The sequence below is a fragment of the Panthera tigris genome, chromosome F3, assembly GCF_018350195.1.
Source record: "Panthera tigris isolate Pti1 chromosome F3, P.tigris_Pti1_mat1.1, whole genome shotgun sequence".
Lineage (NCBI taxonomy): Eukaryota > Metazoa > Chordata > Mammalia > Carnivora > Felidae > Panthera > Panthera tigris.
The window spans coordinates 14,878,152-14,892,872 of NC_056678.1; the positions used below are offsets into that span (position 1 = coordinate 14,878,152).

The 14,721-nt window shown below is 35.4% G+C and overlaps 1 protein-coding gene across 18 annotated transcripts in view; it reads left to right on the plus strand.

Moving 5' to 3' along the window:
• Nucleotides 1-14,721, plus strand: part of DNM3 (dynamin 3) — a 565,070-nt gene that overhangs the window by 442,166 nt on the left and 108,183 nt on the right. For 17 of the 18 annotated variants that reach the window (XR_006213789.1, XR_006213790.1, XM_042975642.1 and 14 more), the window contains one exon: nucleotides 8,599-8,710. Coding sequence is in view for 16 of the 18 variants with exons in the window: in XM_042975642.1 (XP_042831576.1) it covers nucleotides 8,599-8,710 (112 nt within the window). In the remaining 2 variants the exon portion in view is untranslated. Of the gene's footprint in view, nucleotides 1-8,598; nucleotides 8,711-8,840; nucleotides 9,188-14,721 lie in introns of those variants that run through there. The other variant, XM_042975646.1, reaches the window with a different exon arrangement.

Consider the following 14,721-nt stretch of genomic DNA (forward strand, 5'->3'; position numbering starts at 1 on the left):
CAGAAAGTAGGGGAAAATTCCACCAAATTTCTTCCTTCCATCTGGATAATATTGTATCAGGAGATTTGTGATCAGTTGTGGGCACATCATTTTCAGAAAATCCTTTTTAAATAGAGCAAATCCACAGAAGGGTAATAAGAGTGTTGTGTTATCTAGAAATGTCTTCATATGAGAAACATTTGAAAAAATTGGCAGAAAGGTCAGCTTGGAGACTTAGAAGACTTGAGGGACAGATAATATCTGGTCCCAGATGTTTAAAGAGCTGCCATAGGTAAACAAATTAAACTTTATATTTTTAATACCTAAAGACATTCTTAGGACATGTAAATGAAAGTTATACATCTAATCAAAACACGGACCCATCATGTGGTCATGTTCTCTTCAGTGTAGCACTTAAAAACCTTTTACCTATGGGATAAAATTTCTCATGCTCATTTTTAATGTTGAGGTAACTTTTATTTTTCAAACTATAAAACACATAGTTAAGCTTGATTTCATAGCGAAATCATTCAGAAGCTCATATCTGCATGATGGTAGTTGAAATAGACTAAACAAAAAAATTCAGTCAGTACAAATTGCTGTGGGTTATCTATACAGCTACAGCATGTGGTGAGAACCTGGAAGCTACATCCACAGAATTTATGAGACTTCCAGTAAATCAGCTCCGTTCAGTGTTTTAGACCTGTATCCAACTCTTCTTGGATGTCTAGACACAGCCTAACATGAGGCTTCAAAAATGGGTAAAAATGAAGCAGCCAAAGCCACCAGAAGCCTTTGACCCTCTTCTAATGTTTCAACCAGATAATTATTTTCCCTCTCAAGAATTTGGCTATCCTTTGAGGGAAAAAAAAAAAATCAAGATTTTTCCATGTGAAGAGCCCCTGAAAGAAAATACTCTGGAGAAAGGTCAATGACAATGGGCCAAAGCTGAATTCTTCAGATCTGCTTAGAGAATGTGGAAAGTCTGCACCCTTGCTACTTTCTGTGCTTTCCAGCTGGCCAGGAACCCCCATGGCATTTGTCCAGATTTGCCTTCCCCATACCTTTTACATCTTAAAGGGAGTCATACTGTACAGTTGAAATGCCTCAAATGGAAACTTAAGTAGTAGCTTAAAAGCTATGGTAGAGGTAATTAGAAAATTAAAAACTGGTGAATTTTGATTTCTATCAAGATAATCTATTACCCTTTCTGCCCTGTAGCAAAGATACGACCTTTCAAATTTTTCAACAATAAACCTTCGTACTTGGAGACTATATTTCCTTTAAATATGTCCCACTTTTAATTAAAAGTACTCATTCTGCTGGTTGTGCTTTGTCCCTTCAAAGTTTTTTATCTTAGGTTTTCTGTGGAAAGGTAAGGATTCTATCAAACATAAAAAAGTTAGTTTTAAAGATAAGCACAGTCCAAGTTCATTCCATCGTTCATTTGTTCATTCATTCATTCATTTATTCATTCATTCCATTCATTTGACAAATATTTGTTTTGCGGAGGCCATATGCCAAGGACTGTGGTTGGCCCACATTGTGCCTTTTGTATGCTATGTGATCTTGACTTAATCTCTTTGAATCTCAGTTTCCTAACTGTAAAACAGCTCTGTTACCAACTTTGCAGGGGCTAATGGAGTTTAAATGAGATGACTTCTCTTTTTAAGACAGTGAAAAATTAGAAGCTTCTCTTTTACCCTTCTCCATCCATTGCTATATCCAAAAGATCATATACAACGGAGATGGAAAGTAGCAATGTTAATCAACTATTTGCAAAACTCATGGGAGCAAACTGGATTGAAATGTTATGAGTAACCACTGCATGCTTTACCTTGATTAAGAAAAATGGAGCTAAACAGGAAGATAACGAAAAGAAACTTCTATTCTCCTTACTGAATCAATGAAAGAAATGTGGATACTGTGCCAACACAAAATCCAAATAGCCAACTCTACTTTGAAGCCAATTCAAAAGTGAATCCAAGTAAGAATTTACAAATGGGGAAGTCCAGGTGGAAAATGCCTGACGATAAATATTTATTCAAGTTAAACATATAGAGCTCCATTTAAATAATTGCTTAAGTGTAACAAAATAAAATACTAAAACAAAAACAAAAAGATTCTTAAAGAGATGTGAAAACAATAATTCAGAAATAATATTCTAGGTCAGTATTTCTAGGTAGATTAGCAAATGCAGGAGATAAAGTGGCAGGAAGTAAATACTTCTAAATTCCTCAAAAAGGAATTTATATATATTATATATATTTATTTATATTTATATTTATTTATATATTAATATTAATATTTATATATTTATATATTATATATAATTTATATATATTATATATATATATATAATTGAACTCAGGAATGATTTGGAAGACCTAAAGATAATTATTTTCCAAAGAAAGAAAGAAAGAAAGAAAGAAAGAAAGAAAGAAAGAAAATAATCATTTACTTGTAGAAATGAAAGCCACTAAAAAAATATAGAAGCCAAAAAGACAGTTCATTAATCAACATATGCAACGGAAATAGTAAGGACCATTTATCAAAATGACAAAACTAAAACCAAGCATACAACAATGGCAAGAAATAAACATGATTCAAACTTTCCTAATCGTAGGCAGTGCTTTTCAGATTGGGATGAAAAATAAAACCCAACTATACTGTTGGCATTTATAACCAATATATCTTTTTTAACAGTAAAGCAAATAGATAAAAGTAAAAGAAGGGGCAAAGATATGTCAGGTAAATGGAAATTAAAAGTGAGAAATCATTCCAATAATATACAAAAAAATGTCTTAATGAAATCAGAACAAAGAATATCACTGGCATAAATGTGTAAAAATGCCCACCCCCTTGCAAAAATATTAAACCTTGATGGAAAATCACTTTTATATTATAAAATTTGTAAAGGTATTTTAAGGATGATGGTCAGTATTTTTATAGGTGTGATGATACTCATTATTCAATAAATACTAATTGAATACCTACTAGCACTGGTCACTTTGTAAGACCTAACAACATAGAGTAATCAAAACAATACAGTCAAATATGACTTTCCATTTATGAAGATCTTATTTTATGTTATTCATTAAGATTTTTCCATTTTCTTAATTTAAAAAATGTATTCCTATGTTTTCTATAGGCTTTCTCCTAACATGAATGGAATATTCTCCCATATCTAAGTTATTGGAAGTATAGCCTAGTAGTGTTTTGTAAAAGCCACTTGGGTTTTGAGTTAATTTTGGTAATTTATATTTTTTAGAGTATTATTAGTTTCCTTTAGGCTCTTACTTTTGCCATAGGTTTTTTGCATATAATATTTGATTTTTTCCATCTCCTCAATTATTTGTGATTATGTATCCTATCCTTTCTTATTTGTGATCTTGTATACTTTTGTTTTCTCCCTTAATTAGTGTTATATTATCTATTTCTAAGGGGAAAATTCTTGTGGATGTCTTTATCCTTTATGTTATTTTTATATTTTCTATTAATTTTGGTTTTAATCTATGTTAATTCCTCTTCTTGGCTTATTTTTTTATCGTAACTTTATAATCCCCGTAGATGAATATCAACTCTTTTTTGAATATTGACTTTTTTTCCTCCTCTCTCTGATGAAAATATTTAAGGCCTTAAGTTTTCCTGTAGCCTTCACTGTGTTCCATTGGTTGCATACAATGCGTTTATATTTTTTATTGCTTTCTAAATAATTTGTAATTTTAATTTTGGTTTCTTCTGTAATACAAGGATTATCTAAGAATATGTTTTAAGGGGTTTTTTTTGGTCTCTTTTTTTAGAAATTCTTTTTTTTCTTTTTCTTTTTTTTTATTTTTTGATTAAAGAATGTGATCTATATAATCTCTCTTTTTAAAAGTTTCTTAAGGTTGGTATTGTGTATGTGTGTAGGTACAAGTGTAAGAGTGATTTTTGTAAATGTTTTATGGCTAATGAAAAATCTTTATCTTCTATCTGCTTACTTACTTTGGTCCATTACATTTGCACAACTTGAAAAGAGTCATATTAGTTTTTTTTTCTATATTTATATTTTAACTAATTGTATACATATAATAACTACAAGTTCATCTTGCAATTTTAATAGCATTTGCTTCCTTTCCTTACCTACTATGTAACTTGGTGCAAAAAAGGTTTATGAGTATTTTCCAGTCTTCACAAATTGTATTTTATACTATTGTATAATAATATTTCTATTAATTCTGTTTAGTGCTTTTAAACTACTTATCCTGTTCAGTACTTTTAAATTCCATCTTGTCTGTTATTAATATTGCCATTCTTGAATTTGTATTTCTTTGTTTTGTGCCTGGTTTCTTTTTGCCTGTTTCTTTATTTTTCCAAATAATATGTAACTTTTATAAACCTAATTTAACTGACTAGCTGAAAGAATTCAGTCTGTCATTAATTTCGTAATTAATATACTTAAATTTATTCCTGCCATCTTATTAAAATTTCTTATTTTGTTACTTCTTTTTTTTTAAATTTTTTTTACTTGATCAAAAGGCTATTAATTTCTCCTTTTTTTCTGTACTTTTTATTTCATTAACATTTACATTCATCACCAGTGCATAGTCCTATTATTCCATGAGGTAAATTACCAAATATTTCTCCTCCAAACCCTTCCTTCTCCTACTTCCCCCCACACCCACTTTTAACAATGAGACCCCTGGGACCCCTTTGCTGCCCTACTCTCTGAGCCTGCACCCATCAGAGAAGACCTGGGGAGCATTTTTGATTTCCTCCTACCCTCCCCCAACCTTTAGACTATTTGAATTCCTGTTGCAATGTGTCTCTTTTACTTTAAGAGTCTTTCGTTAGCCCTTACACTGCATATTCTCAGATGGGCTATCATTATTTATTTTTATTTGACTCTGTGGATGTCGCCAGTGCTGTTGCTCACCACTGTTTTTCTCCTCTTTGTCTTCCCTCATCTTGAACATGCTCTGCGAGTTCATTTGGTGCTGTTGTAACTTCATCCCTGCTTAGGCAACTCCCACAGGTGAGGTGTGTGGTGATAGCCCAGCCGGTTGTAGGTCTCTGCAGCCTCTTAAGAGTCCATGAGTGTTACTTCATTGCCTTCTACCTTTTGAGCGTTCAGTCAGTGCCAGTCTAATTCTTTCTTCTTTCTAAGCAACTTGCTGTCTCTTTACAGAAGACTTGAACATGTTTTCTTTATCTCAGAGCTCAAGAATTGTATTAACATATGTCCATGTGGTATCTTTGCTCATCAAGTATACATGAAACAGCCCTTAAAATGTGTAGATTCAGATCTTTCTAAAAACCAGGATAAGATTCTTTTATAAACAGTAGTTTCTTTTTCTAATTATTTTTCTCCCCTCACCTTCCTTTTCTTTTTCTGAATCTCCTTTTATTTACAGGTTAGATGTTCTGGGTCTTTCCTCCACACTTTCACAACTTCTCTCTCTTTTCAGTTTTTAAAATTCTCCTACTAGATCGTGAACTCTACCAGTTCTGGTTTCAACATTCATTATCCTCTCCTCCATCTACTAAATATTTTAACTTAAAATCTTTTGTCTAGTTCCAGGAAGTTTTTTCTTAATGTTGTACTTCTACCTCTTCAAATACTATTCTTCTGCTTCCCCTGACAGTTCTGTATTGATATACTGTTCTGATTTCTCTCTTCATTCATGATTTCTCTGGCTATTATACCTCCTTATTAGATGTCCTTTTATTTTCCTTTGTTCATTGTGGCACAGGTCCAACTGCTGGATACTTCAAGTGGACTGGTCCTATGAAGGTGGGAGGGCACAGACATCTCAGTCATCATGGCCCAAAATATGCAAGTTGCCAGTTACCCATTGAGACACCAGGAGGTAGCCTTTCTTCTACATTAGGGTAGAGAAAACTCAGGCACACCCAGGATCCTGTGATCATTGAAGGACAGCCCTACCAAAGAGCTCCTACGTGCTGGTCCTTGCCTTAGACTTTTCTTGCTGTGGCCCCACAGCTTTGTTCAGCACAGAGCAAGAAAGTACAACTATCTAGTTCACACCCTCTACCTGAGTACCAGTCCTGATATCTGCTCGACTTAAGAAAAAAGGATGTGTTTGACCTAAGTTAGAAGTGGAGAGGAAGCAGAGCACAATTAAGTCATCATCTTTCCAGAATCCCCTGGGAATAAAATAATAAACATGAAAATGATACATTCCCTGTCCTAATGTTGCTTGTGGGCTAGTTGGAAAGATAGACAATAAATAAATAAATAAATAAATAAATAAATAAATAAATAAATAAGAAACTCCTATAATTCTGAATTCACAACTGTAATTAATGCTATGAAGGAAAGGTGAATAGAAATATGATCTGAGATTCCAAGAAAGAATAAGCTTTAACGTGCAAGGAGGGAAGAAAAAAAGAACTACAGGCAGAGAGCAGTGTATTCAAAGACCTTGGGAGTAGGCATGGCACATTTGAGGAAGCCAAAGACAGTCAGCATGGCTGGAGCAGAAAAAGCAAAGGAGAGCAGAGTGTGAAAAGAAGCTGGAAAGGAAGGTAATAGTAAGGGGCCAGACTGCAGGGTTTTATAGGCCATGATAGAGTATAGTCCTTCCCTAAAAGCAGGTGACTAATGGAGCGTTTTACTCCATGGGTAAAAATATCTGATTCACATTTTCAGGAGATCACGAGGATTCAGTGTGGGGAGCACTCCACACTGTTTTGTTTTTTGAGAGAGAAAAGGAGAGACAGAGCACAAGTGGGGGAGGGACAGCGAGGGGGGAGACACAGAATCCGAAGCAGGCTCCAGGCTCTGAGCTGTCAGCACAGAGCCCAACTCAGGCTTGAACCCGCGAACTGTGAGATCATGACCTGAGCTAAAGTCTGACACTTAAACTTAACTGACTGAGTCCCCCCAGGCACCCCAAGTGTGGAGAGCAAATTTAAAGGAGCCATGTGAGGAGGCTACTGTAATGTTTGAGGGAGGGTGGCAGTGAGATGGTGGTCAGCGTACAGGAAGTACACTTTTAGGTGGTTTATGAAAGAGGATATAAGAGTGTGGAAGGTAGGGAAGTCAAGTTAAAATCACCAATTCAGGGGCGCCTGGGTGGCGCAGTCGGTTAAGCGTCCGACTTCAGCCAGGTCACGATCTCGCGGTCCGTGAGTTCGAGCCCCGCGTCAGGCTCTGGGCTGATGGCTCAGAGCCTGGAGCCTGTTTCCGATTCTGTGTCTCCCTCTCTCTCTGCCCCTCCCCCGTTCATGCTCTGTCTCTCTCTGTCCCAAAAATAAAAGAAAAAAAAAAAGAAAAAAACGTTGAAAAAAATAAAATCACCAATTCAGTCATTCATGTCAATGTGCCCTTGAGTGCCCTTGAGATACTCAAGTGGAGGAGTCAGTAAACACTGTGAATCTAGGGCAGTCCTGGGCAAAAGAGATAAATTTGTTAGCTATCTGGGTTTCAGTATAAACTAACGCTCTTAGGCATAAGTGAGAATACCTTGGGATAGAATAAGAAGAAGAGAAAAAGACTTTAAATTTTTGTATACCACTAATATCCATGTAAATTGGATGATCTCTGCTGGAAAGGTGATTGATAATGCATATGAGTATCTTAAAAAATGACTGTAATTTTGATCCTGTAACTTTTTTATAGGAATCCATCCTCAGAAAATAATATTAGTAGATGTGAAAGGCTTATGGATAAAAATACTCACTTAAGCATTATTTATGATTATAAAAAAAGAAATTACTTAATTATCTAATATTTAAAGAGGTTAAGTAGATTATCATACATTTATATTAATGAATATTATACCATTCTAATTTGATGTTTATGAAGATGTAATGGCATAAGTAAATGGCCATAATGTAATAATAGTAATAAGGACACAAAATTGAGAGAGAGAGAGAAAGGGAGACAGAAGTGGGTAGGGGAGACCTCAACTGTGTGAAACATTGATAGAACAAGAGTATAAAGAAATGTTTATCTATCAACAGTGGAAAATGGATGATTGTCACCATTTTTAGACTTTTATCCAGTTTCCAAATCTTTCTAAATGGGCATGTATTTCATCTTATGTATCCTTTTATTGTTAGGAAAAGAAAGAAAATTACAGGATTGTCCCAGTTGTAAATATGCACTTTATAGGCATTTCAGTCTGTTAAATACTGATTGATGTTTTGTTTTTTCTTTTCACAGTATCGATGAGCCTTTCTGTTTTGAATCAAATTTAGTGTTTTAAGTTTGTAAGATTATTGCCATACCTTTTACAGTGTTATGAGCCATTTAGACTTATAAAATAGTTTGAGAAAATCGATTAATCACTAGGCAACAGCAAATCCATTCCCCTGGAACACCTCTCACTTGGCATCCAGTGTGTCATATTGAGAGCATTTGCGCTTCCTTCACTGCTTATTGCTTAGCAGTACAAGGGGCTCTGAATTCCTTAAAGTTTAAAAAGGATTATATAATAATATAGGAATGTGCTAATTATTTTAAACACAGTGAATTGCTTTTGTTTTCCTCCAGTGACTGTCAGAGAAGTATCCACGTGGACTGTCATTTGTATCATCGTTGTCTGTAGCGGTATAAAATCATTTTGAATTTGGTTCAGAACTCAAAGTATGATTTTTTTTTAATTCCAGGAATGTATACAAAGACTATCGCTTCCTTGAGCTGGCATGTGACTCACAGGAGGATGTGGACAGCTGGAAGGCATCTCTACTAAGAGCTGGGGTTTATCCTGATAAATCTTTAGTAAGTTGCATATAACTATTATTTTACAATTATTAACCATGTTTAAGAAGACATAATTCTACATACTATATACTGGAGAAACTAGTTCTCTTTTGACTTAATTCGCTTAATATTTCTTTTTCTCCCTTAGGTTCTATTTTAAGAAGTTTATCAGTATACTTGTTAGAGAAAATGTCCTACTCTGCCATAAAACATAATATATCCAATCTCAGACAAAGAGAGTTTCTCTGTTTTAATTTAAAATTTTATTTTCCTTATATGGCTTTTTTATGGTTTTCCACAGTTGTCCCAGTAGTCATACAGTGGATTATAACATTCTTCATATAGCCATGGCATATATATCATGCCATAACACTATTTCATAGCCTTAAAAATATACTTATTTTTATAAAATTCCTTTCAATATGTCTATAGTACCTGAATCCAAAATTATATCTGCATTCAAATTCTGATTAATGGCATTTGGAGTGTGAAAGAAGAAAAACATTATATTGCAATTCCTACTTATCTTTATAAATACACTTCAAGTATTTGAAGTCACTTCTCTTGTTCAAGTTAATAAACAGAATTTGTTTGGAAAACGTCTGGATTTAAATTTCAAAAGTCCCACCCAACATATGTACACACACCATTAAGCAGACTCTGCGAATGAGTGGCTCTCACTGCTTACTCACTGTTCCCCTTGAGATGCTGCACTATCCAGGTGTCTGCTCAGAACAAAAGTTCAGAGACTCAGCCTTGGGGATTTAGTCCAGCTTGACCTTTTGGTGCTTACTTGGCTCTAGATCAGTTTATAGGACAAGTCAGGTCATTTCTAGGCCCCAAATACGAAGAGTCTTCTCAGGAGAGCCTGAAATATGGGCACCGGTGCCGGGGGGGGGGGGGGGGCGGAAATGAGGCGTCTCTGGGGGAACTTTAGACTTGACCACATCCCTGAGGTTACATTGGAATTTAACCAAGTTCCAGAGGTAAGTGATTGAGGATTTATGCCAAAATGTTCTTCTCATTGATGTTATTTAGCTCACACATAGACCTCTTAACCCTATCCCAACCTACCTTTGTCTGATTAGCACCTAAAACAATGACCCCTCCCCCACACTAACCCTATGCTCTCCCATGTGAAGTGCAACAAGCCCCTTTCCTAGTGATATCCAAGTACAGAGGTATCTATATGATTTCCATAATTGTCCAAATTTTATCAGTTGTGTACGTACATATTTACATAGCTATATGCTACTCTAAAAACTGCACATGAGAAATCATTTGTAAAATCAGAGTACCACTTCTACTTTTGTTGTTAATTCTGATCATTTCTTATTACTCTTCCCTATCCATTGATGGTAGTGTGTTCAATTTCACAAACATTCTGTATTAAAAATGGACATATACTTAATTTTTAATTCATTCATTCCACAAAAGCGTATTGAGCACACGCTTTTTGCCAGGCACCACTCTAGGCAGTAGGGCAACAGAGGTGAACAGTAAGGTCGTACCCCCAAGGAGCACACATTAAACAAGTGAATGGATAACTGTATAACTATATAGTGGGATTTTAAGAGCACGATACAGTCTGTAAAAAAAATAAAGAATATTAAAGGGACAAACAGTGAGAAAAGGGCAGGCAAGCTTTATTTTAGTAAAGATGATTAGAGAAGGCCCCATGTGAAGAGTTGAGTAAATGAAATGGAAGTCTGAAGAAGAATATTTGTGGAGAGGACTAACAAGTGCAAAGCCAGCTCAGTGTCTTAGAGGAGCAGCAAAAAATCAGTGAGTCCGGAACACAATGAGGGAGGACAGAAGTGGTTGATAGTTTCCAAGAGGGTGGTCAAGGGCAGATTGTATTGGCCTTGAAGGAAGTGGTGAGCATTTGATTCTATTTTGAGTGAGATGGGAAGCCATTAGAGGGTTTCAAGCCAGTTACTGACATAAGATTTACATTTTTAAAAGTCTTATAAGGCTGGGTATTATGAGAAGGTGTAGAGCATGTGTGTTCAAGCACAGGCTTTAGGGTCAAACTACCTAGACTGAAATTCCAGAAATTCACATAGAAGCTGTGAGATCTTAGGAAGGTTACCTAGCTTTTTTAGGTTTCAAAACTCCCATTTCTAAAATGGAAATAGCAAGAGTCCCCTATAGCTTGTTGACAGGATAAAGTGAGAGAATGCAGGGAAAGCACTGAATATGGTGGACACAAGCAAGCACTCTTTTTTTATTTATAATAATAATGATGGTGGGGCACATGGGTGGCTCAGTTGGTTAAGTGTTAGACTCTTGAGATTGGGCTCTGTGCTAACAGCATGGAGCCTGCTTGAGATTCTCTCTCTCCCTCTCTCTCTCTCTCTGCCCCTCCCTCTTCTTAAAATAAATAAGTGTATATTTATAATGATGATGATAATTATCATTTTCATCACAGCCTACTAAGATGAGAGCTAAAACACTGTAAATATTATAATGTATCCCAGTGAGATCATAAATAGTTTATGCTATTTTCTATCTACCAAATAATAGAAAATTGGTTATATAAAATATTATATTGGTTATATAATATATTAGTGGTGTGTGTGTGTGTGTGTGTGTGTGTGTCTTCCTACCATGCAATTGTAATGTTTGTGAAAATGTTTTCTTCAGTCATGATTTTGCCAAACTTATCTTAAATATACTAGACAATTTTGGTATTTAAAGAAATTATGCAATACATCTCTTATGAGGGAAAACTGTCTTGCAAAGCAAAATTACCTATCCCTGGTGAATTGTTTTTATAAATTGGGATTTTCATGTATCCATAGCTCTACAGAAAGAAGATGCTCAATGAAACATTTGCTATTTTTTATCAGAATGCTCAATTTTAAGCAAAGCTAGGGTTGTCCCACATGATCTGTTTGATTGTTTTAATATCATTTCTGTTTATAAGTATACTTTTGGTACAGTTGCTTGGACGATCAAGACAAAGGGGTTTTTTACTGTATGCCAAAGACATGACAGGAAATTAAACTTGGCAGCGTGCCATGAACATTGCTTTTCTCAGTTTTCATCATAAACAACATTTGCATTTCTTACGCACCATGTAGTTGTAGAGGTTATATTACACGATTGCTTGACTTTCAGATGTTTAAATGGCAGCTAACTACTGAAAGCAATCTAAGTAGAATGCTTATGTAAACATTCATTTTGTGAACATGCTTAGATTTGGAGGGACGGATACTTTTAGCTACAGTTATTCCTAACTTAGAAAGATTTGATGAAAAAGTCAGATTAACCTAGTAACAGATGTCTCTCTGTAAGTAAATTTTTAGGACTTCTGGAGGGTCATTTGGGTTTTGTATCAATAAACCATTGAGTTGACAGCAAATCAATCTCTATTCTAATAATGAAACATTTGTCATACATGGACATAAATCAAGACTCAAAACTTTCTGCTTTTTATACAAGATTTTTATTGGAAAAAATCTACAAAGATTATTTTTAAAAATTGTGTAATTTCAGCCTCATTTAGATAAACAGCCATCCTCCACATTTTGTTTTTGGACACATTTTTTTTTCCAACTAAGATTGCACACTTTTTTATTACACGCTTTTCCCCATCATATCTTTTCTATCATGTCCACATGAAGAATATTTTTATGTCATTCATATCATAATGTTCTATTACCTGTTTTTTTTCTTTTGGAGTTTTCTACAGATTTTTTTTCTTTCTTTCTTCCTCTTCCACTCTCTTCTCTCCCTTCTTCCTTCCCTTCATCCATCACCATTATGGTGGTCTCTAGAAATTCGAATATAAAAAACATGCAGTTCTTACTTTATAAGAGTTTCAAGTCTAGTGGAAATGGGGGATGCAACTAAATAATTACAATGTGGTAGAAACTATAGCGAATGTATAAAATGCAACAGCCCATCTATATTCCCATGTGGATTTTCTAATTACCTTTTGCCCCTTAATCGTTCTGGATCCAAAGCAAAATGTAGACTTCTTATTTGAACAGTATAATATGTGACCCTCAATGAGGCATCCTGGATTCAGTTTCCCAATATGACACTGAACTTACACATAACCTCTCTGAGCCACAAATTTAGCATTCTACCAGTCACCTGATCTTTTTGAGAAGCCACAATACTTTAAAGATATATGTAAATCTGAATTTGGATTTAGCGGAATTTTATTTCTTTAACTTCTATTTCCTTTGGCCATTAAATTGAAATTATAACCACTATAAAATTTTATATTGTTAAATAATTAAATTGTTCTACAATTTCAAATTAAAGATGTTTCTAATGGAATTAGTTAATAGTATTTTGGTTTGGTTTCTTTTTTTTAAACTGATGAAACAGATAAAAAGTGTGTGTATATCAGTATTGTAGGCTACAATTAAAGAACTTTTAAAAGTTATTTTATAGTAAAAATTTATGTGCATGCATCAGTAAGTGTGAATACAAATAAATGGAAATTTGATTAAAATCTAAAGAACAAGGTATAAAAAATGACTGATCTTTTGGCACAGTTTTGTCAGCTAATAGTAGGACTTAAAGTATATATAAACATTAAAGGATTCCAAATTCTTTGGAACATTTTGTGTGCAGTGAAATGAAGTAGATTTTAAGTCAGATCTATCTCATATTTGAATCCCAGTCCTTCTATTTATTAGCCCTGTGGTTCAGGCAAATTACTTAACTCGTCAGTTGTGTATTCTTTTTTAAACTCAAAATAACGATACCTTCCTCTGCGTGATTTTATAGGATTGAATGAGAACTATTGCATATAACATCTAGCTTGGTGCCTGCAACTGAGTGAATGTGTTCAATGCCACGTAGCCTTTATTATTATTGCTGAAAATCATTAATGGTCCATGAAGCTGCACTCCCCAGTTTAGTAGTTACTTTTTCTTTGCAAAGGATTAGTGGGACTTAGGCAAATGAGGGAGAATTTCCTTACCTGTTGGTTAAGGAAGCAGAGTTGTTGTCCACAGGGGTCATGTTGCCCTGTGGACAGGCTGGCTTAGAAATCTGTCAGTCAGGAGTGAGCCCGAGGGGCTGTCAGGGAAAGTGAGAATTCACAAGCCTGCCCTCAGATAGTGGCCAGCTGGCTATCTGAAAGCAGCCAACTGTAGAGTAGTGGATGCCCTGGAAATAAATTTGGTGCAAATTCAGTATTGCCTATTTGTTAAATTAAATACTGCAGAGCTTCTTAAGAGACTTCCATTGACTGTATAGATAGATGGTCCTCCCCTAGAGGATATGATTTCTGTTCATTTTTTTAAATGTTTTCTAACATTTATTCATTTTTTGAAAGACAGAGAGAGAGAGAGAGAGAGAGAGAGAGAGACAGAGTGTGAGTGGGGGAGGGGCAGAGAGACAGGGAGACCCAGAATCCGAAGCAGGCTCCAGGCTCTGAGCTGTCAGCCCAGAGCCCAATGCGGGGCTCAAACCCACGGACCACGAGATCATGACCTGAGCCACCCAGGTGCCCCTCTGTTCTTTCTTTAAAGTTTATTCATTTATTCTGAAAGAGAGAAAGCACAAGTGGGGCAGGGGCAGAGAGAAAGGAGAGAGCAAGTATCCCAAGCAGGCTCTGCACCATCAGCACGGACCCTACGCCGGACGCAGGGCTCAAACTCACAAACCGTGAGATCATGACCTGAGCCCAAGTCAGAAGCTTAACCAACTAAGCCACCCAGGCTCCTGTAGGGTATGATTTCTTAAGTGATGAAAAATGGCAGTAGAAAGTGAAACACCTGAAACTTCATATACCCCTGAATTCAAGACTTTCCCAGTTATAATTAATAGGACTGCTCTGGAAGTTGAAAGCATTCAATAAATGAAGTCTTTGGGGACTTCAGAAATTCCTTTTGGATAGACTCTAAAACTAACTTTTCTCTGTGGCAAATAACAACTGGGGGGAGGGTCTCTGTGTCATTCTAGGGAGAGAAGAGGAATGCCTCCAGACCTCCGTAAATATTTATTAGTACGGGATGACCACTCCTATGCATTTATTTATTCAGCCATCTAATAACACAAGA